The sequence below is a fragment of the Aspergillus aculeatinus genome (assembly GCF_003184765.1).
Source record: "Aspergillus aculeatinus CBS 121060 unplaced genomic scaffold BO66scaffold_22, whole genome shotgun sequence".
Lineage (NCBI taxonomy): Eukaryota > Fungi > Ascomycota > Eurotiomycetes > Eurotiales > Aspergillaceae > Aspergillus > Aspergillus aculeatinus.
The window spans coordinates 499,492-525,514 of record NW_020291491.1 but is presented as its reverse complement, the minus strand read 5'-3'; the positions used below and the strand labels follow the sequence as shown (position 1 = coordinate 525,514).

Below are 26,023 nucleotides of genomic sequence, written 5' to 3'. Positions count from 1 at the left end.
CCCCCCGCCACCCACCGCAAGACCATCACTAATGATAACGACGATGACCCAGAACGTAATGGCAGCCACCTACCCCAACCTCTTCGCCGCCGCAACCGTCTACTCCGGCGTGCCCGCCGGCTGCTTCTTCAGCGCCACCCACCAGGTCGACGCGTGGAACAGCACCTGCGCCCTGGGCGAGTCGATCACCACCCCGGCGCACTGGGCCAGCATCGCCGAGGCCATGGACCCCGCGTACGCCGGCGTCCGCCCCCGCATGCAGATCTACCACGGCAGCGTCGACACCACCCTCTACCCGCAGAATTACTACGAGACCGTCAAGCAGTGGGCCGGCGTCTGGGGGTATACCTACGACGCGCCCCAGGCGACGGAGCCGAGTACCCCCGAGGCGAACTATGAGACCACGGTGTGGGGACCGGGGTTGCAGGGCATCTTTGCTACTGGGGTCGGGCACACGGTGCCGATTCATGGGGAGAGGGATATGGAGTGGTTTGGGTTTGCTTGATTTTTCTTGGGTTGGGGGGTTGTAGGTTGGTAAATGGGACTATTTGTGCTGCTTGAAGATGAAGGTGGGCTTGATGCTTTGATGATGGTGTGCTGATTTGAGCTTTGGAATGAGAGAGCGGACCTGGGTGTTGTTGGGCTAGCGGTGAAATTTTCTTGAATATATGGTTGTTCTGCTGGGGCGCACGCATATAACTGTTTTCTACCAAGAGAAAGGGAAAAGAAAAGACGTTGCTTGGGAGGAAGGGAAAGTGGGAAGAGCAGTTGAGGTAACAAGTGTAGTAGTATGACGTGTTTATATACTCCAAATCCCGGAGTTGCCAGTGTCCATTGTGCTTGGGAAGTTCCCAAGACCTCCTATGTGAATCGTCAGCAATTCTAGAACTTCCCTGGCACTCCACTGTCTGCCCGGCAATCGACATGAAACTCAACCAGCCCGAAATGGTCATGTGTCGGGGGTAGGACCCCTTAAGGCCGAGTGCTGACTGGTTAGCAGGGCCGATGTTCGGAGATACTAGTGCTGCTTTTGGGGGTAGTGTGGGGAATGTGGTACGTATACCCGGCCGTTTATGCTACAACTACTTCACCCCTACCCAGTTTCGCAATCATGCATGCTACGTAGAAGTCATTCTTCTTCAAGCCTGGAGGAGTTTGTGGCGTGTTTTACCTTAATCCTGTTCGCTGGATGCTTAGCATGTTTTGATGACCATCAGAACAGCCGACGTTAAGCCGAAAGTGATCCACGCATCTGGCGTGCTTGGATAAATCCCTGCATCACGTTACCCTCTGTATCGAGTAGGTATATTCGAGGTTTTATTATTCTCAATCACATTCACCGCTCTCTCGGTGGAGAGGGTTATCTTTGAGACAAGATCAACGGTGGTGAGACCGGCGAGCCGACGTGATTGGGGCAGAGCACAATCAAGCAATCTCCAAGCTTTGCGTGGGGTCAGGGATGGGGCATGAAGTTGATCTCCCCCGAACCGGTCCACGACCTACCGAATACCTTGGTACTGAGTGAATCCCTCCGTTGAAGCCGTGATATCCGCTCGAATGATTCATCTCGCAGTGGACCGGTCGGTGACTTGATACTCCACGGGCCACGGCACATAGGTGACTCGCTGGTTTGTATGCATAAGAAGCAGTATTATATCTCTCGACGCGTCTACTCGAATCCGTCGACTTGATATTGATTGCGATCCTCGAGACGAGAGCATCTGTGGTCTGGTCGGCAAGCCGGGATGGGTCGAGAGCCACCGTTTCCCCCTGCACCGTTCCTGCATTAATTCCAGGGTCCAAACTTGGGCTGGAATTTTATCATGGAGGGGCTGTAGCTGACCTGTCATTGGACCGGGGGTTGTGGGAAGTTCAGCCAGGAGTTTTCCAGCGGCGAGTCAAATGAAACCCGATGGGTCAGGATGGTGCTCCCTATGACAGATCTCATTGGCGTGCCTTTCTTCAAGGCGCGAGTAGATTGCTCCCTGTTGAGGTTTGCCGAACGAAATGAAATCGATATTGCTTTCGCTACGGGTGGCTCTTGAGAATATTGATCAGTGGAGAAATCAGACCTCGTAATCGGCATGGATCAGCGGAGCTATTCGTCCTCGGGGGTCTGGGTTGCCGACATCAATCTATTATTGCTATACGAAGTTCCCAACGGATTGTGTAGGGCTTGTGTTATTCCGGTCTAGTCTCCGTTGCCGGGGGCTCGGTTTGAAAGAGGGTCCTGCGACGGAAATTGCTGGGGTGTTTCGTGATTGCTTCGCCAAAAGCTTCGACGAGGAAGAGCACCTTCCCCTGATTGTTTTCCACTGCGGTGGGTCGAAAGGGAAGAACAGAACCTCTGGTCGGTTTCCGTTGCTTCGCTTGTGGCTGCCGGATCATCATAGCCATCTCTCTCCCGCCTGGAACATGCGAGGATCAGTGATCACTGGCTTTCCTTTCTCTCTCACTCTCGTCAACTGTGAACATTTGCATAGCTGACACAGTTTCTTTCAGATCAGAAGTAGACGAATTGAGTGGCTGCATTTGATGAAGCTGACGCATAGGGATGGCCGATGCCCCCACGACTAAAAGCCAAGTTCAATTAAGAAAATGCCGCGTTGGCCCACTCGACTTAGCGCTCTGAGTTGGGACTAGCCCGTTACAGATTGATAGTAATTAGCAATGCCTGCCCATTCAAGCCTCGCCGGGTTGCCCCCCAGGGAACCTTCAGGGACGAAATGGATAACCTCAGATAACCTCAGAATCCACCAAGAAGTTCTTGCAACTTATAAAAGGGCTCCGTCGCCCTGCTGTCTCGGCTGTTTTCTTCTTCATCCAAGCCAATCATTCCTTCTTCATTCTTCTCTTTGTCTCTCTCTCGTTGTCTCCGTTCTGTAGATCAGAACAGTCTCTCTTTGAACTTACTCTGTTGATCAGATAAAATACCTCTCACCATGCCTTCCATCCAGTCTTCCCTGCTTTGCGCTGCCACCCTGGCCACTGCCTTGGTGTCTGCTGCCCCTGCCACCCGTGCCTCGGAGTTCGCCAAGCGCTCCACCTGCACCTTCACCTCGGCTGCCCAGGCCTCCGAGAGCAAGACTTCCTGCACGGACATCGTCCTCAAGGACATCACCGTTCCTGCTGGTGAGATGCTCAACCTCAAGGACCTGAAGAGTGGTACCACCGTAAGTTCCTGCCTCAACCCCAGTATCTCTCGATTGCACACCTTCCAGTGTGCTTCCCATCGAACCGCATACTGACAAGTCCATGTCCAATCCAGGTCACCTTCGAGGGCACTACTACCTGGGAGTACGAGGAGTGGGATGGACCCCTCCTGTACATCTCCGGCAAGGACATCACCGTCACCCAGTCTTCCGGAGCGGTCCTCGACGGCAACGGTGCCAAGTGGTGGGACGGCGAGGGCACCAACGGCGGCAAGACCAAGCCCAAGTTCTTCTACGCCCACTCCCTGGACAACTCGGTCATCAAGGGCCTGCAGATCAAGAACACCCCCGTCCAGGCCATCTCCGTCGAGTCGGACTACCTCACCATCGAGGACGTGACCATCGACAACAGCGACGGTGACGACAACGGCGGTCACAACACCGACGGTTTCGACATCAGCGAGAGTACCTACATCACCATCACCGGTGCCACCGTCAAGAACCAGGACGACTGTGTCGCTATCAACTCGGGCGAGGTATGTGTTTCCCACAGATGGTGTTGGGGAGAGGATCTCAAGCCACAACGAACTCCGACCGATCCACTTGATCGCTGGTATTAATCCTTTTCTCCTCGCAGAACATCTACTTCTCCGGCGGTACTTGCTCCGGCGGCCACGGTCTCTCCATCGGCTCCGTCGGCGGCCGTGACGACAACACTGTCAAGAACGTCACCTTCATCGACTCGACCGTCACCGACTCCGAGAACGGCGTCCGCATCAAGACCGTCTACGACGCCACCGGTGAGGTCGAGGACATCACCTTCTCCAACATCAAGATCTCCGACATCACCGACTATGGTATCGTCATCGAGCAGGACTACGAGAACGGCAGCCCCACCGGTAAGCCCACCGACGGCGTCAAGATCTCCGGCGTCAAGATGGAGAAGGTCACCGGTAGCGTTGAGAGCGATGCCACCGAGATCTACATCCTCTGCGGCGACGGCAGCTGCACTGACTTCACCTGGAGCGGCGTTGATGTCACCGGTGGAAAGACCAGCAGCAAGTGCGAGAACTTGCCCTCCGGTGTGTCTTGCTAGATTTGATGCGACGACAGTGGAAGGATCGGGGGTGCAGAGACGGGCTGCACGGAAAGAGTTGTTTTAATCTTCTTCTTATCTATAATTTTTTAAAAACAGTCGGCTGGATTAGGGTGGTCTACCTTGATTCAGGTCCGCAATACATATCTTGTCTTGGATGATGCTGGTGTTTGCAATACGCTTTCTCACTCGTAAGCCTTAATCTTGGTAGCCTTCTACTTTCTCAGGTGCAATTGATGGCATTCAACCAAGACAGCTCAAGTAGGTCAAATGACAGTTATCGAAGGGCTTGTGTAATTCTGCCTCAGGCAACAGCACCCCCCCTCTTTCTGGAGAGTGGAGGAGGTCATCCCGACTACAACCTCACTTTATAACCTGACAGCCTGATGCTCAAGTGCAAGCCACACAACCAATTCCGTGGTCGCACCCACACCTGACAGGTCTGAGGATGGCGCAGACACGCATATGCCACCGACTTTCTCACCGATTCGGCCGGCCCCTGGTTCCTGCAACAGTCACACCAGCCCTGGAACCCCCAAGCAAGTTTTGTCCCCAATTCGAGGAATGATTCCCGGCCAATTGTGAGACGCCGATCCGGTTTCTTCAACGCTGAAGAAGAAACCCAAAGAAGGTTTTTTAAAGTTAGCCAACCGATGGACCGTGCGTCAGTGGTTGCGTGCCAAGCTTCAAATCACTATGAGCGATTAATTCCAACCAATTTTTGCAACTTGAAGAGGGTGAATGCTGCTTCCTCCCGGCTTTCTGCGGTGCAACCTCACACCGGGATGGCAAAATCTGCAAGCTCCCCTTTCCTCCCCCTTGGAAGATAACCCACTTCCCCCAGCAATCCGACGGTAGATGTCAAAACCAGTCAGCTATAAAGTGTGGGACTGGCCCAAGCTTGATTGGGAGCAAGTATAGCTACCTAGGAGCTCCTTGATACCTTATTCTTTCTCTGGTGTAGTAGGAATCATCACAGTCGATCCGATCATCCCAAATCCAGCATGCATTTGTGTGAGGCATTTGTGGGCTCTTGCTAGCCACTCCCTCCCCCCGAATCTACGCAAGGAGACGAGAGCCTTTTTTAAATGGAGGTATTTAATTCCCCGTGTCTTTTGGGAAGAACAGCTTTTTCACCTCTTTTTGGCTCCGCCATTATTTTTTTTCTTTCCCATCGACGACAGATACCGGGTTTTCCTCATCGGCTTATAGAACATTCCCAAACCGCATGCCTCTCACCCACGAGCCGTCCAAGTCACCCCTGCGGCGCTACCATCACTATATCTATATCATTGTCTGGGCGCTGGTGTCGTCGCTGGTTCTCTATCTGGCCGGAGGGCTGTCGTACCTGGATGCCTTGCTTCTCGCCTCCGGTGCAGCCACCCAGACGGGGCTGAACTCTATCGACCTCAACCGACTGCATGTGGTCCAGCAGGTCACCCTCTGGGGGGTGTCGATGGTGACTAATGTGATCTTCATCAACTCGCTGCTCGTCGTGATTCGGCTCTACTGGTTCCGCAAGCGGTTCCGCGGCGTTATCCATGAGGCCAAAGTGCTATGCCGCAAGCAGCGGAACAAATGGAACCAAGGCCTGCTGCTGGAAGGAGGGATCGAGAACCGGCCTCTCCCTCCTCCTCCTCCTCCTCCTCCTCCTCCTCCTCCTCCTCCTGTTCCTCGAACGATTTCGGCTGAGAGACCCGCCGAGGAGCGACCGCTGTTAGAGGTGGTCGATGGCGAGGACCGAACCTCCGACTTGATCGGTTACTCCTCCGGCCGGAGGTATGGCGCTGCGGCGGCGGGATCAACGAGTCCGCACATCACCTTCTGTTACTCGGAGGCCGAGTATGAGATCAAACACCACCATCGGCGGTCGATGTCCGGGACGCGCTCGCGGCGCTCGCTGTCGGAGTATGACTCGCCCGTGGTCCAACGGTCGTGCCACGATCTCGACGCCCTGCCGGCGCTGCTGTGGCAGTCGTCGATCGCCAGCTACGCGGACTGGGACGAGGCGCAGAAGGAGGAGCTGGGCGGGATCGAGTACCGTGCGCTGAAGACGCTGTTCGTCATCCTCGTGTGCTACTTCGTGGTGTTCCATGCGCTGGGGATCGTGCTGTTCCTGCTGTGGGTGCTGCCGAACCGCCAGTACAGCCAGGTGCTCGCGGACGCGGGCATCAGCCGGCCGTGGTGGGCGATCTTCACGGCCGGGTCGGCCTTCAACGACCTGGGGTTCACCCTGACGCCGGACTCGATGGATGCGTTCCAGACCGCGGCGTTCCCCCTCCTCGTGATGACCTTCCTCGTGGTCATCGGCAACACGGGCTTCCCATGCATGCTCCGCTGCATCATCTGGACGCTTTCGCAGTTCACCACGTACGGGTCCCCGCTGGACGACGAGCTGGAGTACCTGCTGGAGCACCCGCGGCGGTGCTTCACGCTGCTGTTCCCCAGCGCGGAGACCTGGCGACTGTCGGCCGTTCTCCTGCTGCTCAACGCGATCGACCTGCTCATCTTCTACACCCTCCAAGAGGTAAGTCGCTGCCTCCTCCACCCTTAGTTGATCACCCCCCCCCCCCCCCCCAAAAGTAACCATTGATAACCGTCTAAACACAGACCCCGCAAAACCCCACCATCACCCCGGGCCTCCGGCTAGTCAACGGCCTCTTCCAAATCGCCTCGACCCGCACCGCCGGCTTCAGCATCACCCCGCTGACGGCCCTGCACCCGGCCACGCAGGTCTCCTTCCTGGTGATGATGTACATCTCGGCCTTCCCGAACGCGATCGCCATCCGCAAGACCAACGTCTACGAAGAACGCAGCCTCGGCATTTTCTACAACGACGACACCCTCTCATCCGCCTCGGACGCACAGCCCGCCCACCCCTCGGCGGACTCGCTGGCCGCCCACATCCAGCGCCAGCTGGGCTTCGACCTCTGGTACGTGATGCTTGGCTTCTTCCTGATCGCCGTGGCCGAGGGCCCCCGGCTGCAGGCGCGCGAGGCGGACGACCGCGACGCGTTCGCGCTGTTCCCCATCCTGTTCGAGATCGTCTCCGCCTACGGCACCGTGGGCCTGTCGTTGGGCTACCCGGGCGCGGACACGAGCCTGTGCGGCCAGTTCTCGGGCCCCGCGAAGGCGATCGTCATCGCCATGCAGGTGCGCGGGCGGCATCGGGGGCTGCCGCATGCGTTGGACCATGCGATTCTGTTGCCGTGTGAGGTTTCGGGGGGGGGAGACGGAGAGGGGGAGCTGGAGGCGTCGGAGCCGTGGTGGTGGTGGATGCGCTGGATGCGGAAGAAGGGGGAGGATTGGGGGAGTCTGTTTGGTGGGGGGGATTGAGCTTGCTTCAGGTTGTTGTTGGGAATTCAGGGGTTGGTCTGTGGTTGGTTGGGTTGGCTTTGTTGTGTGGATATGAACTTTATGTGAACATGAACATGAACATCAATGTGAATGTGAATAGTGGACTGCAATTTATGCGGAGTGGAGATGGTGGTGGTGGTGGTGGTGGTGGTGTGTACTGTACATTGGGAACTGTAAAGTGAACAGAGCAGAAAAGAAAAGGCACTCCGTAGAGATGCACAGCAGTGGTTAAGGTACAGCACAGTCACATGCTTCCAGCATAAACCCCATTGCAACAAATGCCGTAGAACAAAGGCAACCACCCAATCAGTAGACCAAGCATGGACCCCGGATCGTCAGCTGTCAGTCCGCATCAGCGTGCCACGCACAGCGAAGGGCATCGAGTAAGTTTTCACCCTCCAGGAAATACCCAATGGCCTCCCCTCCTCCACACATTCATCGCACAAGATATGCATAAGCTAAGTGCTCCTAGCACACCCCTTTGGAATTATACACGATACAGAGAAAACATCAACAAAAGTACAGTATAGCACACATTGAATTTGCAATAGCATGCTCGCAGCATTTATAGACGAGCATTTGGCAGTCAGATAGCCCGATAGCCAACAAAGCTGTAGTCAGTAAAGTATAGCCCAGGATAGTATAGTCTAGTTCATTACTCCTACCACTGAGAAACAGAGTCAAGATCCAGAGACCCTCAACTCCAACCGGAGATGAATCGGCCTGAAACACCCTGCCCACCCCCCCTGGCGTGACTCCGACCGGAGCATAGGTACAGTACCTTGAGCATTTCCTTCTTTGTCTACGATTTCATTGATCCAACTAGATTCAAACAGGAATACTCAGAAGATTGACCACCCACTAGGTAACTACGGAGTACTTCCCTGAACAAAACCTTAAAGTGACTCATACTTTATAAGTTAGGCTATAGGCGATTCGAAGAAACAAAGTCTGACAAGAATAAAACCGGCAGAATCAAACCCCTCAAACCCCCTCAGGGTAAAAGTACTCCTCCAGTATGCGCAGTGTGGTGGGTGTACTGTACCATATGAAACCTCCACATGCCAACGCCAAGACCCTCCTTTCTCATCCGTGTATCCGTGTATCCGTCGATAGCCCTCACATGGGGAATCGGGGGGCAGGATGCAGATGCAGATGTGTGGATAGCGAGGTGAGGAAGGCTGATGTTCCGGAATCCGGCACGCACGGGTACAACGGGTAGCCTACTTGGGCCCCCCCAGTGGGCTAGATATGAATACGGTATTGGTAGTGCTAGTTAGGCTAGACGGGGTTTACGGATTTGCGCGGTTCCGTGAACCCGCGCCAGAACTTTTAGGGGTTCACGTTCACTGTTTTCTAGATACCTGAGGCCGGGCTGGGGCCACTTTTGAAAGGGTGTGGGGTGGGCGGAAGGTCGGAGAGCGAGAAGGCCGAGTTTGTTCCGCGGTTTGACATTGGCTCCGTTCTTTGGGGGGAATTAGTTGTGCTGTGCTGTGCTGTGCTTATGTTTTATGCTTGTTTTTGTGTAGGCTCTGCTTCTGTGCGGGGAGGCGGATCTCCCCGGATGCTTTCAGGTCATGCTGGATGTGCAGTTGGATTGTGTGGGCTGTAAGCTACACAGTAGGTCACCCGGTGGGTTTACTCTAGTTGCTGGATTTTGGTGGAGGTGTTGATGGTGGGGTGGCTGATGAAGAGGGAACCGTGTGACTGACGTCTAGACTCGCTTGTTGTTCCCATCTCCTATTCTGCAGTGTACACCCCGCTGTTCACCACATGCAATGGAGAAGAGCGATGATGTCACCGACTGCTAAAGTACCCTTACTGTACTGTAGCTCCGGATCTCGGGTCATGATCGCTCACCCCCTGTACGGTAATCACCCGTATCCCGAAGATGAGGTCAAGCAGCCCGGCGAGGGAGGGAAGGCCCAAGGGTCAGGTCGTTGACGTCAAGGACTGACCTTACGGACTGACTTGCAGCTTACACAGCAGCAAGTCCCAACTGTTTATTTGTGTACAACCACCAATCCCCCCAAAGTATTGACCTTTCAGGTGGGATCGTCAGGATGATCGCGGTTCATGAGGTAGGACAACAATCTTGGGAGGTGTGAGGTATGATGATGTTAGTGGTCTCGTCTAACTATCGTCAATCAACACTACTACCCGTACGTCAAAGTCTACCGAGGGCTGCTGCCTGTCCTTATCAGTGACGATCACGAAATCGTCGACGTATTGCATTGCATTCGCTGGGAGGCAAATCTGCTCCTGCTGATGTGGAGTGTCATTATTGGGATGTTTGTTTTGCCTTCGCTTCGCGTGGTGATAAGCCTGCCGGTAGAAATGTAAGATGTCAATTGCTGAATCCGTCCAGATCCGAAACTGTGATGATGGATTGACGTTTGCAGCTTGGAACCAGCTACTCAGTAGTCCCGATGGTCGGTGATGTGTGGTATTAAATTAGAGAGTTAAGGTTTGGGGGGGGGGATCCCGATCGTCGGTTTTTGTCAGCGTCTAAGTGCGGTGTTGTGGTTTTTGGGTATGTTCTGGTCTAGAACGATTTGTCATTTTGGGTGGTTGATACTCGTAGCTTGAAATTAGGTTGTTGTTCGTTTTCTTGCGATTATGCAAGACCCCCCCCCCCCCCCCCCCCCCCCCATGTCATTTCCCCACTATGAATGGAGTTGCTGCCCGCTCCAGACTCTTTTTCGTTGCTCTGCGTATGGTCTGAAGAATCCATTCTGCCGCAGTGGGCTGCGATGATCATGGATGATCAAATGATCGTTAGAATGTGTGGACGTGTGGACTCCAGCAATGTGATGGCGATGGCGAATGATGATGACGAGGAAGGAGGGCGGCGCGGCGGAGACTGTTTACAGTTCCCCTCGTCATTGACCTCATCATGGGCATCATTGTTGTTCCAGATGCCCTGATCGAGGCTGCTCTCGCCAGGCAAGATAGCCTTTCTGTGGTGGACGCCAATGGAGATCTGTTATCTCCGACACGCCGACATGGTGGCACCTCTGTCACATGACCGATGGGCAGCAGCCAAGGTAGGATTAGTCCCGGAAATCCGTCCGCCTATCTTTCTCCGCACTTTGCTCCACTTCCTTTTCGAGGGGCTGTGCTGTGCCAGCTAGGGGGGAGTTTCAGATAGACGATAGATCATCAGATTATCGACTATTGATTCAGTTCCAATAGCCACAGCAACACATGGCCTTTCGAGTCATCATCCTCGCCAATCTCACCATTCTCACGAGAGAGCCTCATCATTCCCGCTCAGGTCGCGTACTCGGCGATTTCCGTTGTCAGACTCAGGTCAGAGCCTCTACAGCCCACGATACACGCGAGACAGCCACTTAGCGCGGGCTACATGTTATTCAGGCCCGCCTCTAACTTACTACTAACCGGCCAGCTAGGTAACTTTGACCCTGCACAGTCATGTAAAGCAAACCAGGGGGATTTTCGCTGCCTACACGGAGGGGCTTGGTCGTTGAGTCGTTGCCAAGCGGACGACACGTTTTGTCGAGGGAGGAGATAACTAGTTACTCCGTACAGTAGTGGCCCCCAAGGGACGATCAATCCCTACCCGGAGTCACGTCGTACGTACTCCAGCTCCAGCCCCAGCTCTGTCTATCCTTCACCCAAGGTACGTACTAGTCAACACTATTCTTGCTAGACAAGACCAGTCTACTCCGCATTCGCAAGGCCCAGTTGTCTCGCCTCAAGAATGCGCGATGGCGTGGCGTGCCTATACCTCGCTTGCGGGCGATCTTGACCTGCCAAGCATAGCATAGGCTGGTTGCTTGCGGAGAGGTAGACAGGAATGAGGGGGGGGGAAGAGCCGCACAAAGCCAAGAAGGGGATGGCGGATGACGCCTAAGCGATGATGGTCCTCGGGGTCTTTGCCTTTCAACAAAGATTAAGGCGTGAGTGACGGTCTTTTAACATGTGGCAGCCGGTGAGGAATTCCATTGGGTGCCTTTTCTACTTACAGACCTCTGTGACGAATGATAAGGATGTGGGAAATGACCTACGTGGACGGATTGTAGATGCGTATGGGTAATAGGCATTAGACAAGAAAAGGAAAGGAATTTGGATTGCCTTATCTCCGCATAGTTGATAAATTATGTGCAAGACACGAGTAACTAGATAGTGGGTATACGAGCGAGTATAGTATGTGATTAGGGCAGGGGCCAAAATAAGGCAGACAGAAACGGAATTACGGCAGGAGATGGGATCCCGATGGGGGGTGGGACCCGTCGTATTCGCATATGAATTGCATTGATTGTTGTGTTGTGTTGTGTTGTGCTGTGCTGCTGCTGCTGCTGCTGCTGCTGCTGCTGCTCTGTTGTGTTTGAACCCCGCAGGGGCAGCATCTTGCAACTCACAATTCTCTAAACCCGACCGAGCGAGACTTACTGCCCGTGGGCTTGCTTACCCATCCGTTTTCGGTCATAACTCCTTCTCGCAACCATGTCCCAAAGGGTGCTTGCTGTACAGTTACAGGGGTGCATGGACGGACGGAGTTGGATAGCAGTTCGGCTTTTGTTTATCAGGGATTACTCATCGTGAGAACCCTGGGAGGCTGAACAAACGGGATTGGGGATCGAAGAGGCTATTCGGATAGGCTACTCCGTACCGCACCTCAGATTCCTTTTCTGCGCCCGGCAGAAGAAGAAAAAGTTTTTGAGTCGGGTGGGGAACTCATTTGTGACGGGTCACGGATCCCGTCCGCAAAAACCCAACTAGGGGTCAACTACTATCGTGAGGCTGGGTACTCGTATGTTAGGGGACCAAAAAAATAATGTGTTAGGTAGGAGCTTAGGAATCAATTCCATTATGAATCAAAAGGGTCAAAGAGTCAATTAGCAGTGAGGGGGATGGTGTACCTCAAATCTTGTATACCCTCTCCTTGTACAGAGTATAAGAGCATTAATAAAAGGATTCAAGCCCAGCTGGGTGCCCTGGACTGATCATCAACCGTGGAAATATTAAGATTTGACACTTGGCGCGCGAAGATGCCAAAAGAGTGAAGATGATGAATAATGATGGTGTTTGCAGTCAGGATTTCTAATGCAGACAATCGTTGAGTAATCGTAATCTTGCTAGGGCAGGTGTGCTGGGCACCTGCTGGAATTTTCTAGCTTGGGGAGCCTTTTTTTTTTTTTTCTCTCTTTCACTTGCTCAGCCGGAGACCACGGCGCGGAAAGATTGGTCATCGGAAACCCGATCAGGGTTTTGGTGCTGCTGCTAGGCTGGGATCGCCCAGAACGGGAATAAGCAGGCGGCGCCGCCCACCGCAGACGTGAGTCACTGGCTTGCGGCAACTATTGGTCTCGTTGATGGGCGGTGAGGATAGCAATTGCCCTCTTGGGCAGGGATTTTGGATGCAGGGCAGAATTTCGATGGTGGATCCGGCTTTCCTTGACGGAGTTTCCGATCCACGGATGGTCTGTCGCCGAGCGTCCGATCGCGCCTTTCGGACTTTAGATGGAGTACGAGCAGAGTAATGAGTAATAAAAAAAAAAGGAAGAAAAAAAAGGAAGTAAGAAACGGGGATTGGAAATAGCGGATGACAAGCACCGAAAAGAAAAAAAAAAGAATCAGCCTAGAAAGTGGATATATCATAAACAATCCCTATCTCCCTGGTACATCTTGAAATGTTCTTTTTCTTCTCTTTTTCATCAATCACAACACATAGCTAATAATCCTCGCCTGTTCGCTTGTCCACCTCAGACCGCAACCATCACGACATACACATACATCCCGCACCACCAACACATCCATCCACCACCTTTCCCCGCCGGCCACTACTGTGTGACTATTGAAAGTGCATGATTGTTAGTGGAGACATTGGGACGCCAGGAACCCCTACCAGCTCGACAACACTCAGACATCAGTATTTTTCACCGTTGTCTGCGTCTGCACACTGCATCAGTCGCAAACGCACTAGACTGAAAGATAAGGCGCCGCTGCGATCCATTATTGATCCGCCTGCAGCGATACCAGCGATACCAGCGACCCTTGACTCACCGCCCCGCCATCCGCCATAAGGTTGATTGGTCGATAGGTCGACTGCCGGAAGGAGGAAAGGCAGCCTGAGTCACCGCGCCGCGCAAAGCGAACGAGTCACATCTAAGCCTCTAAGTTCGGCGATCCTTACTAGCATCCTTAGCAAGCACATCAACACGGCCCTCCCGGAGATTTGCGCCATGGCAACTCCTGCTTCCCCCACAATTTCTACTTCTACTCCCTCCTCCCACCCTCCCTCTTCCTCCTCTCTTCCCTCCTCCACTCCGTCTCTCAGCTCCTACTTCACCTCTCTGGCCCGCCGTCGCCAACAAAAGAAAATGAGCATCACTCAAACCTACTATCTCGCCCACACCGCCCGCAAGAAGCTCACCCGTGAAGCTTCCCGGGCGGACCATGATCTCCGCCTTCTGGTTGGCCACGCCAACCTCCTCGATTCGCTCATGCTGGAGCTGGCTGATGCCGAACGTGAACAAGAACATTGGTTCAACCAGACCGTCAGCGGTGTGACCAAGACCTCCCACCACTCCGAGCCTCGACACATCCAATGGGCGGAGACTGTCGTTGAGGACCCGGAGGAGGACTGGGATCCCGAGGACCTTTCTGACGCCGACTCCGACGTCAGCGAGGATGACTCCGACTACGACGAAGACCAGTATGAGCCCACTACCTACAGTCCGGTGCGACGACGGGCTCCCTCCCCGGTGGCCATCATCACCGAGAAAGAAATCGAGGAGGATTACGACTCCGATTCTGATTCCGACTTTGAGTACGACGATGAGGAGGATCTGGAAGAATTGACCCTGACCCGCTCGCCGTCCCGACAAACCCCGCCCGAGCTGCTGTCCGACTCGGATGGAGAGTCGGAAGACGACACCATGCCCCCTTCACCTCCTCAACCAACCCTGGAAACATTTAACGAGAAGGAGCCGCAAACCGCGGAAATCCCTCTCTCCCCGACTGGTCTGGAGAATGGCTACTACGTTCCCGGCCAAGCGCCAAGTGCGATGCTTGAAGCTTATTGAGATCGTACCTTGCAGCAGCGGCTGATCCTCCATTCTCTGTACCATTATCATACGTGATACCCTCGTCGTGGATTGTTTCTGGAAGAACCTTTTTCTTATTTTGTCTTGGGGCAAGTTGTCACCACCATAGCGGGTCCGGCGTTTTTCTGAAACCAAAAATTACTTCTCTCCTATCATCATGATTCAGCATTGTTTTGGGATGGCATATTGGCATTGGGGGTGGAGTCCCCCTTCTTTTTGTTTTTGCATGCCCGAGCGCTTGGGCATTGATTTCTCTCTTCTCATACCCGCCCACATCTTCGGGTCCCATCTCTGTCTTCTTCCTGGTCCCACCGTTGGGCCGCATATATTGGCGGCCCCATTTTTCTTGTTTATGTATTCCACGACATGATCTATTACGGTGGCCTCTCCGGTATATGAGACGAGATGATGAAATTGCATATATAGAACATAATCACATCAACATTATACATGAACTCCTCCAATCTAAATTCTCGTACTCATCCTTGACCGGTAATCATTGCTTTGATGTGTCAAGCATTGGCAAAGCGATCACGAAGTGATCAGTAAACCGACTTAATACTCACTAAATCGCTAGACTAGTCGCAGGTGCAGAAGAAGACTTGACTCCGCTTCTTAGCCCCATCCGGGAGGCTAGTTGGGCAGCTGGCTGCTAGCTGACTGCTGGCTAGACCGGGATGGCAGTGCCGATCGCGGCCCTCGCCAATCCAGGCCGAGTTCACCGCCCCGTGACGGATCACATGGCTGACGGGCGATCGATCCGCACGGAGGATCACCGCCGATCTCTCTGGTTCTTTTTCCCTGACTGACTGACTGTTGAACCGACTCGATTCCGTCTTCCGTCTTCCGCCTGTCCCTGTCACCCGCCTGGTCTGGGTTCCTGGAATCCGGAATCTGATTGATCTTCTTCCTTGCTTTGCTAGAAAAACGATCGATGGATCAAGTCAAGGCCGAGTAATCCCTCACCGTCTTTAGATCCGGTTTTGCTGCCATTGGAACTATTAGAGTTGGTCGAACTGGGAGTTCTTCTACTCCATCTAGGCCCTCATTCGAGTCGTTCTTTCGTAAAAAAAAAAAAAAATCCTGCCAAAACATACTGAGTCTGGATTCAGGCCGCAATGGCGCACCGTAGTCTCCGCTGGCACTATATGTTCCAGACCGGCTGGCCAAGCTGAGGGTAACAACTTGTTGCGCTTACATGGACCGGAAAGATATAGTTGGTTTGACTTGGATTGGACTAGCTATGCCCCTCCTACTTCTCCAACTCGGCTCTTTTGCTCCTTTAGTCATAGAGAGCGAGAGAAGATGGTCATTGTATTGTGGTTGTATCAAGGGATCACGGGGTTGCAATGGTGGTCTGTCACTGGGCGTCGACCGGGGAATTGCTAAATGTGAAGTTGAAGTCTCCGCGTGGCAGGAGTTTTGTTCCGCATGTTCACTCACTCACTCACTGACTGGGCAGGGAATGACAGCAGGGAAACGTGACCCGCCGGCCATGCTCCTCCTGACCGCCTTCCATCTGCCCCGCCTCCTCAGCTCCTATTCCACTCTCGCCTTTCGTCCCTTTCCCCTCCAGCTGCTTCCGGCTTGCTGCCTGTCACTCTACTTTAATTCAATCCGGCGCTTTGCTTTTCTGCAGAGTCACTCACTGTAGCTTCAAGCTAGCCCTGAGACCCGCTTTGGTCCATCTCATTCTCTCATCCTCTCATCCTCGAGCGTGCCGGTCTCAGACACTTGCTCGGGAGTTTCCCCCTTCGTCACGACCTCTCTTACCAAACCATGGTCGGCATCTCCCGCATCGTACCACTCGCCGAACTTGCTGAGCTTCACGGTGGCTGAGCCACCGACTAGTTATTGACTTTGAATCAAATTGTTCCTTTCCTTTCTACTCACTCGAGATTCCGACCACTACAAGGCGCTGAGTCGTCTAACACCTTCCCTTCGCTGTCCCTCCCACTACAACCGCCAGCATGCCCTCCCCGTCGTCGCAATCCCCCGAGGGCGGCGCCACCCAAGCCGCTGGTACAAGCAAGCCTCGATCTTCACACAGAGCTGAGAGTTCCCAGAGAAAGTCAATTCAGTTCAACGTTGGCGGCACGGAGCCGCTGCCGCATCGTCGATCCGTCAGCGCTGCAGGTCACCGACCGCGCCCGCAGCTCGACGTCACCTCCACAGAACGGGAAATCAAGCCTTCGCCCAGCCGTGGGCCGTCCCCTCCACCGCCTCAGTAAGACCATTCTTTTTTGTCCGTGTCTACCTTATCTCTGTTGGCTAATGTCATATCAGGACCTACGAGCGAGGTGTGTCGTTTGACACCTTCGATAACCCGGATGCGGCCGACTTCTCCTTAACCCTCAACTACAAACACAAAGGCTATCAGTCCACCCGTCGCAGTCGAACCTTCTTATGCGGGACCGACCAGAACGATTACTCCGACTTCGCGCTGGAATGGCTCATCGACGAGCTCGTCGACGACGGCGATGAAATCGTCTGCCTCCGTGCGGTCGAGAAGGACTCGAGCATCGCCAGCGACGCCGCCGTGGAAGCGGGGAAATACCGGAAGGAGGCGGAGAAGCTGTTTGAGCAGGTGATCCAGAAGAACAGCCAGAACGAGAAGGCCATCAGCCTGGTGCTGGAGCTGGCGGTGGGCAAGGTCCAGGAGATCATCCAACGCATGATCCGGATCTACGAGCCGGCCGTGCTCATCGTGGGCACCCGGGGTCGCAATCTGGGGGGTGTGCAGGGGTTGCTGCCCGGCTCGGTCTCCAAGTACTGCCTGCAGCAGTCGCCGATTCCCGTGATCGTGGTCCGGCCGTCGACGAAGCGCGAGAAAAAGAAGAAGAAGCGTCTGGCCGACCCCACCCGCCGCGGGTACAACAACATCCTGGAGATGAGCGAGCGGCGCGGGAGCCATATCTTCGACCGCAGCACCAGTCGCGACAGCAGCGTGTCGAAGCTGCCCGACGAGGAGGCGGCGGTGGCGGCCGCGCTGGGGCTGCCTCAGTCGTACACGAACTCGCGCAGCTCGCTGTCGACCTCGGAGCGCAGCAGCGTCAGTCACGATGAGTCGCTGTCGTTGAACGGGCTGGTGGAGGCTGCGACCCCGAGCCCTAGTTCGGGCAGTCTGGAGAACTCGGTGGACGGAAGCGGATCGGACGACGAACCGACGGTGGTTCACGTGGAAGACGAGGCCGGCGGGACGCCTTCTCCGGCCCTCGAATTGACCGAGTCCAGCGACAGCTCGGCGCCTGCTGATACCAAGGAGGATGAGGAGGAGGTTGACGAACCGGAGGTTGTCCCGGGCTTGCCTGACTTCAATGTGGTTCCTCGGATTGTTTATGAGGATCCGACCGGTTCGAAGCGCAGTTAGACATGCGGTCAGCGTGACTGCACAATGATGACCGTGCAACCACCCGTCTTGAACTTTTACTTCGACATCAACATATGTATCTACACGAAACGGTGACACGAGGCCGTGGATCCATTCTACATCCATTCCGCAAACAAGAATCTCAAGACTACATGTCGACGAGCACAAGACACTCGGATGAGAGATTTACACCGGTGTTTTTCTCATTCTCTGCTTTATACACTGCCGTGCGTTACAGCATTTACAGCTAATTCCAAGCGCAGATCTGATGCATCGATAGATAGCATGTACTGCAATGGTTATGAGAGCCTCAGGTCTCAGTGGGTAGCCTACTGGGGCAGGAATGATATTCATGATACTGTATCTAGATATTCTAGAATCATTAATCCAATCACAACTCTTAAGTCAAGTCAGGTTCTGTAGTCGTGCTGATGAGATCAAGTCTCGATGCTATCTTGCTCGGAAGTCCTAAGCAGAACGACAATGCGCAGTATTGTCATTTTACTCTGCTCCGCCAGTGCTTGAGGAAAGAACCCTACTCAGTGCAGCGAGGGACACTCCCAAGGTAAATATCCACTCACTGCTCACTCCTTGCTATCACTACAGAAAACATACCTCAAATCTCTACTACACAACCGGAAGACCTCCTTGAAAAACAAATCACCTCTGCCAGCAGAAAGAGGCTGGTCTGCTCTGGAGATTGAGGATATCTACTTAGGGTTTCTGGGTGGTTCTAGGCTGTCAATGCAGACGGCAGGGGAGGGCAGGATGGCTGAAGTCTGCCTTATCTCCCACTTGGATACAGGTAGATAGCTGTTAGGCATTAGCCTTTGGAGTGGTTTGAAACGTTCATGTCGATATACGTGCGAACACTTCTGAGGTGTAAGCAAGGCTCTATCCCGATTCCATGCCCGATCACGACGACGACGACGACCACCACCACCACCACCACCACTAAAGATGCGACCGCAACGTCCCCCCGGTCCCCAACGGCTCCTCAAACCCCAGGAACCCCCTCGCCTTGATCTCGGCCAACTTCGCGCGAAACGGGCCCAGCCCACCGAAATACAACCGACTGGCCGGCCGTTTCCCCGGGACATTGGCCCCGAACATCCACGAGGGCGTCTGGGCGAAGAGGGTCTTGCGCGCGGTGAGATCGCAATGGTCCGTCCACCACCTCTCGGCCTCATGCGTGGCCTCAATCTCGCACGGCTTCCCGCTCTGCCGGGTGATCTCCTCGGCACGGCGGATCAGATCCCGCAGGAAGTCCACGTTGGTCTCGGTGAGCGGCGGCACGTTGGCGAACGCGGCCATGGGCCCGGAGACGATCAGCAGGTTGGGGAAGCCGGACACGGCGCAGCCGAGATAGCACTCGGACCCGGAGCGCCGCCACCGCGCGTTCAGGTCCTCGGCCGGGTCGCGGCCGCGGATCTCGACGCGCGCGTAGCTGCCGTCCAGGGCGTCGAAGCCCGTCGCGACGACGAGGATGTCCAGCTCGTAGAGCGTGCCGTCCGCGGTGCGGAGGCCCCGCGCCTCGACCTGCGTGATCGGGTGCGCCATCACGTCCACGGCGTGCACGTGGTCGCGGTTGAACGTCTCGTAGTAGCCGGCGTCGCTGAGCGGGCGGCGCGCGAAGGGCTCGCGGGGCAGCAGCACGGCGGCGGTGCGCGGGTCGTGCACCGCGGCGCGGATCTTGCGGCGCAGGAACCGACACACCTCCTCGTTGGCGGCCGCGTCGGTGGTCAGGTCGCTGAACCCGCCGAACAGGAGCTGCAGCCCGTTGCCCTCGCGCCACGACGCCTCGAGGATCCGCTCGCGGTCCGCCGGGCTCACGGCCATGAATTTGCGGGACGACTCCGCGAACCCCATCCCCAGGTGCGACGCGCGCACCTCCGCCCACAGCGCCGGGTACGCCGCGTTGATGGCCGCGCGCTCCGCCGCGCTCACCGGCCGGTCGTTGGCCGGCACGCTGTACTGCGCCCGCCGGATGAAGACGTGCAGCGAGGCCACCCGGTCCGCGATCGCCGTCACCACCTGCACCCCGGACGAGCCGACCCCGATCACGCCCACGCGCTTCCCCGCCACCGAGACGGCCGGGTCCCAGGCCGCCGTGTGCACGACCTGGCCCTGGAAGGCTCCCTCCTTCAGCCCGGGGATGTCCGGCAGCACGGGCTCGGTCAGCAGCCCCAGCGCCGTCACGAGATACCGCACCGTGTAGGTGTAGTGCACCTCCCCCTCCTTTTCACTGTCACCTTGCTTCGTCCCGATGTCTCGACACCGGCCCCGACACCTCACCCTCCACCGCTTGGCAGCATCGTCCCACTCCGCCCCCTCCATCGCCGTCTCAAACCGCATGTGCCGCCGCAGATCGTACCGCGCCACCACATGCCGCAGGTACGCCAGCACCTCCGGCTGCGTCGAGTACCGGTTCGGCGCCGGGTACGCGCGCAGCAGCGCCGCGTCGAAGCTGTACCGGTACAGATAGCTCCACGTGTCGCTCAGCGCCCCCGGGTACCGGTTCCAGTACCAGGTGCCGCCGACGTCGCCCGCCTTGTCGATCGCCGCCACGCGCAGCCCGTCTTGGAGGAGCGCGTGCAGGGCGTAGATGCCGGCGAAGCCTGTGCCGACGACGAGGGCGTCGAGGTCGAGGTCGGTGTGTTGGGGTGGGTGGGGGTCTTGGGCTTGGTCTTGGGGCATGGTGATGGGGGTTCTTGGTTGCGCTCTCTTGGAGGGGGGGGTTCAGTTGGCTGGGTATGTACATGCACAGTATGTACAGTATGTGGGCAGGTAAGCTCGGCTGGATGCTTATGCCTTCTCTTATATACCACTCTCCCCACCCCTGCCTGCCCTGTCAATCGTCACATTCGGAGAAAGAAGGACAGGCAAACGCAAACGCAAACGCAAAAAGCAAATATGAAGCAACGCCTCCCCCTCTTTGCTTATGTGGCGATCTTGAAAGGGTGTCTGAATTCCGACTGGCTACGGGATAAAGGATCCCTGTTCTTCGCTGTCCCGTCACATCGGCTAGAATTGGGAGGGCCAGAAACCCCGCACTGGCTTCAGCTACTCAGCTAGAATACGGTACTGGGCATCGTTTCAGTTTCACTGCGAGGTGGTTGGAAAGCAGATCACTAACTAAATTACATCGGCTTACATATTAACCTTCCACCCTTCTCCGAGGATGGGCGAGGAGAGGAGTGGAAATTCCCGCGGCTAGTGCAGGGCTAAAGTACTTCATCTTTCGGGGCGTGAAGTGACCCCCCCCCCCCCCAACTTTGATGATATGGTGTGGTGGATGTTTGGTGGTCGAGGTGGTTATCTGGAACGTAAGTATTCTTGTTTGAGCAGAAGGAACGTGGTATGGTTCAAGATTCTACAGATTGAAATCATGGGGACGAGGGGGATCAAGACCGGTGGCCGGAGATAGAAACAGATCCCTCGCTCTCTCGGGAACTCCATCATGGATACTAGTAGGTGGTGATTTCCCCGCACCTGCACATCACACCATGACATCGGCCTACGTACTCCGTACTTCGGTCTTGTTTTCAATTGGACCATAGGGATGGAGATTTGGACTTGGGTCTGGGGAATGTCCAGTCGTATGTACCTTTCATAGACCTCGGCAGATTCGCCCATGCGATCGTTGCGCTAGCATGAACATGGCCGCGATAAGCGAGTGTCGGTTTAACAGTAGGTAAGGACGCAATGGCAAGAGATTGATCTTGAACAGGATCTCCGCCAGCATGTGACTTTACCCCAAGTATCTACAAATGCATCATGCGTCCGCCTCCATCTCATAGTACGGATCATTCGGGTCGTACGGAAACTTGCGCACCACCACATCCCCCTGATACCGCCACAGCTCCTCCCCGATGCCAGTAAGCTGCACCGAACAGACCTCCTCCTCCTGCCCGAACGTCTTCACCTCCGTCGCCGACCCATTCGCATAGTTGACCCGCACCATGTTCACCGTCTGCCGGCTCGGGTCCCCCAGCAGATAATTCAGCGGCGTGAACTGCACGCCCGAGTGCGCCGTCGTGAACACCGTGTTGGGCAGGTCGCCCGTGTGCGGGACGTGGTGCATCCCCAGATTCAGCCACACGACCAGATCGGTCTGGTCCAGCGACTCGCCGTCGAAGAACTCGGCGAAGTTGACGGGCGGGTCGTGGATGTCCTGGCTGTTGTAGGCGTGCGCGGCGCGCGGCTCGTGGTCGTGCTGCCGCGTGACCTGGATGTCGTACTCGGCCCAGTGCGCGGCGTGCGCCAGGTTGCTGGAGTCCTGGACGGTCAGGTGCGCCGTCCCCGCCGCCGGCAGCACGCGGTAGCCCCGGTACTCGCCGTACTGGTTGCGGGCGTCCTGGTTGATCACGTGGACCATCGTCGCCCCGTTGGGCCCCCAGTTGAAGCGGCCTTCGTCTTCGGACGAGAGAATCGACCGCTCCAGGGCCATGGTGTTGCGCGAGCGGCCGCCGGACCAGGTGAAGTTGCGCGTGACCGGCGCGACCGTGGTGAGCTCGATGCTGTTGTTCACGCCCAGGATGTCGAAGTCGGCTTTGAAGTTGAGGACGTGGTCGTGCATGCTGCCGGACAACGCATCGTGGATGCGGTAGCCGAAGTCTTCGTTGTGCGCGTAGTACGCGGCTTGGATGTAGCCGGAGGCGCGCACTTCGACGCCAATCGTGCCATCCATGTGGAAGGTGTAGCTAGAGGTACAGTCAATGAGGGGGGTGGTTCATGCGTGTTGTGGGCTTGACTCACCTGGTCATATAGTCGTAGTTGCCAATCGTGGACACGGATCGGAGGGTGAGGTACACGTTCTTCGTACTGCTCACGTAGTCGGACGTGCTGTGGCGCTGGATGGGGTAGTCTGCATCGTACTCAAACACACAGAGACTGTCAATGTGCGTGTGCGTTGTCTCGGAGACGTAGAAGGAGCTGTTGAGGTAGGTTGCATAGACCGGGCAGTCGTAGCCTTTGACTAGCTCAAAGGCATACGGCCCAAATCCGTAGTACGAGTCCAGATACGCGACGCTGGATTGTATTGGATCGTTGCCAGCATAGTGGGCGAGTGCCTCCTGTAGACCCAACTCGTACAGCACGCGCTGACCCTTGTAGCGGATATCAAAAACGGATACTCCCGTGTCACGCGAGAAGCTGATATAAAACGAGAAGTCCATCCATGTCACGTATTTGCGGTCAAGGTCCACAGAGTACCGTGCTCCTGACGGCGCTACCATGAGAGGAGGTTGCTGCTTGTCTTGTGGAAGTATGGGGCCCCGTTGATCCGTCTGTGCCCATGGTCCTTCGACGTTGGGCTTCAGTTTGACGAATCCAGGTGAGAAAAATGCATTGCGGAATGCCTCGGTCGTTTCGTAGAAGACGTCATTGTAAAGCCAGCCCTCAAGCTTCCACTGAGAAGGATCACGCCCAGTCACGTCGGACTTGAAGAATAGTCCCAGCGGCAGGATGCTGCCGGTGTCGAACTCATCCGTTGGCATGTTCCAGAATGTGTCCCAGCGGATGATCCGGCCGTCATCCTGCCAGAGGGGGTCGATGCCCCATACGTCCAGGGTGTCGTTGTCTAAGCCCAGTGCAGTCCCATTGAACAGGTCTAGAGTGATATCTGCAATGGATGCGCTAATCTTATACAGCCACTCAGAGTAGATGGTGCTATAGTCAGCGTCGAGATTGCGCACACGGCCGTGGGTCTTGCGCGTGTAAGGATACTCTAGTGGCGCCCACGTAGGGGTGGATTGATTGGTGATGGGTAGAGGCCCGACCAGAAGATCAGCATAATGAGGAGCAGTAGTGGCGCGGTTGTCAAGGACGACATGCGCATAACGGCTGGGTGCCGGGCCTTGGTGATCGAGATAGCTCAAGACATCCGTCTTGTTAGGCCGCATCAGCTCGACGAGCTCACTGGTCCTGTTAGCAACCAAGCAGTGATCAGAAAGATAGGGTTTACATTGTGTTATCCCACTCTCCGGCATCCTCCGTTACAGTCAGGTTTAGAGCTGTTTGCTGGAAGAGCCACTTGACCACGGATGCTGTCTCATCGTCCGTCAACCCTTCCCAAACATTATGCCTCGGCGCTTTGATCACAGTTGCGTTCTTGTCGACGCAAGAGGACGAGAACATAGACGAACGGGCTTGCAGGTTACGCGGGGAACTCTTCCTCCCACGACCTTGACGCACCCATGCGGTCTTGGGGTCGGGTTTCGGATGAGCTAGAACATCCCCTATCAAGCATGACAGAAGGAGCCATGAGGCAATTGCTGCCACGGAAATCGTCAGCCTCATGTTGTCCAACGATGCAGAAAGCACTGACAGTTGTGAGACGAGATACAATGCCATCGTTATGGCTTTATATTTGTCACATTCGCGCTGTTCGGAACTAGCTAGGCTACAATCTCACCAGGAGTAGTATTATCTGAGCTGATATCGGAGAGTATTGTTGGCCATTCTCGTCACTCTCCTATTGTTGGGACCACAAGCCCGTCGGGTACATCGCGTCAGCTTGCTGTTGGACTTTCCTGAACCAGAAGGTACAGGCGGTGGTGTAAATGATGCATATGATATCAGTAGATATAGGGATATAGCTTGAGTCCCGAAGGCCATACATCGAGCCCGTCGTGATATCCCTCAATTTGGTTGGGCTTGACAGAAACTTGGCGCGACCGTGCCCTGTATATGAGGATGAGATCGGAAGGGTTTGCGATTATCTCCAGCGAATCCGAGTCAGTCGTCAAGAATGGGGTTTATCGCGTCCCGCGTTGATAGACCCTGCGGGGTAGGCAGTTTCTGGATGACTTCAAGGAGAGTCAGAGGATACGCAGGTATATGACAGATCCACGCTGCAGAGCAATGGAAGCATTGAGTCATGGCAATGATGAAGTTTTGGAATGTAATCGTTCAACAGCGTGGGCGTTGTTTATGGTACATGATAGACATCTTTCAACAACACCTCGAGGCTAGGTGGAATTGCATAGTATGCCAGTTTTCGATGCAGACTGTGATCGCTGGACCTTCCGATTAGGCCGTTCATCTCTCTTCTGATGCGATGCAGCTGTGGTATCGTCAAGTTCCTATACTTAGCACCATGCATTAGCACCAAACTAAAACCGACTCGGTACCATCTCGAAATGTATGGCAGAATAGCTGCTCACCATGGTAGCAGATCTAAGCGAGGTGACAGGTGCAGCGTCTCCGAATCTGAGTAGCAGGGATGAGGGGTAGTTATCTCCAGCCTATAAGCGACAACCAACTTAGGCAACCCAAGCAATTATCACAAAGGCAGAGAATGAACTTGAAAGAGAGCTGAACCCAGAATATCGCGCACAGAGTGCGACAGTAAGTCCTCCAGAGGCGTCCTAATGTGTGACGAAGAGAATGTAGTCAAGCTGAAGGTGGTAGGAAAAGGAAGTAAGCGAGCAAGCAGATGACTCTCGGCTATCCCACACTTTGCACCCTCAGGCAGCCATCCTCATTGCTGGAATAGGTGAATGCGTCCAGAACTCTCGTGTAGCGTTGCGGTTAGGCCCACCAGATCATTTCAAGATTGTTTGTGAATAGTTGAAGCTCATCGGCATGTCCAACAGCAAGAAACCTGTTATCGGGCTGAGCCACCTCTGTGCGACCCAGACTTCGACGTTTTTGGCAGATGTATATTGCCTCCGACGTCTGTAAGGCAGGCAACTCTAGCGTCTCACCTCAGACCCCAGTGTCGATTTCACCCTCGCCTGTATCGAGATCTCACGCTCGCCACTTCGTCTCAAAAGCCTTCAACTCAGAAATCGCCCTAACTCCTCAGACCAAAGATCGTGTATCCTGTTCAGAGCTCACCCTCGCGGGGCTGTGGCTAGCCTCTTGATGACAGAATGAAGCATTTAGATATTCGGTTTCCATTATGGGCGCTGTTCGGATCTGGGGGTATCTCGTTGCAAATGGGCAAGCGAGGTACCCTATCCTGGATAGG

The 26,023-nt window shown here is 55.1% G+C and overlaps 8 protein-coding genes across 8 annotated transcripts; 6 read left to right on the top strand and 2 right to left on the bottom strand.

Moving 5' to 3' along the window:
- Positions 1-255: 255 nt before the first annotated feature.
- BO66DRAFT_391757 (acetyl xylan esterase) lies at positions 256-750 on the top strand (the record flags this gene model as incomplete). Its single annotated transcript, XM_025647332.1, has 1 exon — positions 256-750. A coding segment is annotated over one exon (250 nt), but the record flags the coding sequence as incomplete, so codon positions are not given.
- Positions 751-2,709: 1,959 nt separating this feature from the next.
- BO66DRAFT_391755 (glycoside hydrolase family 28 protein) lies at positions 2,710-4,393 on the top strand. The gene is made up of 3 exons (XM_025647331.1): positions 2,710-3,173; positions 3,269-3,688; positions 3,790-4,393. The coding sequence occupies exons 1-3, from the start codon at positions 2,943-2,945 to the stop codon at positions 4,246-4,248; spliced, it is 1,110 nt and encodes a 369-aa protein (XP_025504448.1). The 5' UTR covers positions 2,710-2,942; the 3' UTR covers positions 4,249-4,393.
- A 676-nt stretch (positions 4,394-5,069) lies between these two features.
- On the top strand, positions 5,070-7,973 carry BO66DRAFT_373820 (potassium transporter). Its single transcript, XM_025645565.1, has 2 exons — positions 5,070-6,775; positions 6,859-7,973. The coding sequence occupies exons 1-2, from the start codon at positions 5,477-5,479 to the stop codon at positions 7,582-7,584; spliced, it is 2,025 nt and encodes a 674-aa protein (XP_025504447.1). The 5' UTR covers positions 5,070-5,476; the 3' UTR covers positions 7,585-7,973.
- A 5,979-nt stretch (positions 7,974-13,952) lies between these two features.
- On the top strand, positions 13,953-14,657 carry BO66DRAFT_322075 (uncharacterized protein; the record flags this gene model as incomplete). Its single annotated transcript, XM_025643745.1, has 1 exon — positions 13,953-14,657. The coding sequence occupies one exon, from the start codon at positions 13,953-13,955 to the stop codon at positions 14,655-14,657; it is 705 nt and encodes a 234-aa protein (XP_025504446.1).
- Positions 14,658-15,812: 1,155 nt separating this feature from the next.
- Positions 15,813-16,490, top strand: BO66DRAFT_84463 (uncharacterized protein). The gene has a single exon (XM_025653646.1). It carries the CDS (start codon positions 15,877-15,879, stop codon positions 16,330-16,332), a length of 456 nt encoding a protein of 151 aa, XP_025504445.1. The 5' UTR covers positions 15,813-15,876; the 3' UTR covers positions 16,333-16,490.
- Positions 16,491-16,648: 158 nt separating this feature from the next.
- On the top strand, positions 16,649-18,048 carry BO66DRAFT_401295 (universal stress protein; the record flags this gene model as incomplete). Its single annotated transcript, XM_025648756.1, has 2 exons — positions 16,649-16,905; positions 16,965-18,048. 2 exons carry the CDS (start codon positions 16,649-16,651, stop codon positions 18,046-18,048), a joined length of 1,341 nt encoding a protein of 446 aa, XP_025504444.1.
- A 635-nt stretch (positions 18,049-18,683) lies between these two features.
- Positions 18,684-20,931, bottom strand: BO66DRAFT_391751 (flavin-containing monooxygenase). Its single transcript, XM_025647330.1, has one exon. The coding sequence runs from the start codon at positions 20,743-20,745 to the stop codon at positions 19,003-19,005; it is 1,743 nt and encodes a 580-aa protein (XP_025504443.1). The 5' UTR covers positions 20,746-20,931; the 3' UTR covers positions 18,684-19,002.
- An 892-nt stretch (positions 20,932-21,823) lies between these two features.
- Positions 21,824-24,775, bottom strand: BO66DRAFT_451054 (putative membrane copper amine oxidase; the record flags this gene model as incomplete). Its single annotated transcript, XM_025651847.1, has 3 exons — positions 24,014-24,775; positions 22,807-23,973; positions 21,824-22,751 (listed from the first exon to the last, which is right to left on the bottom strand). The coding sequence occupies exons 1-3, from the start codon at positions 24,400-24,402 to the stop codon at positions 21,824-21,826; spliced, it is 2,484 nt and encodes an 827-aa protein (XP_025504442.1). The 5' UTR covers positions 24,403-24,775.
- Positions 24,776-26,023: the final 1,248 nt, after the last annotated feature.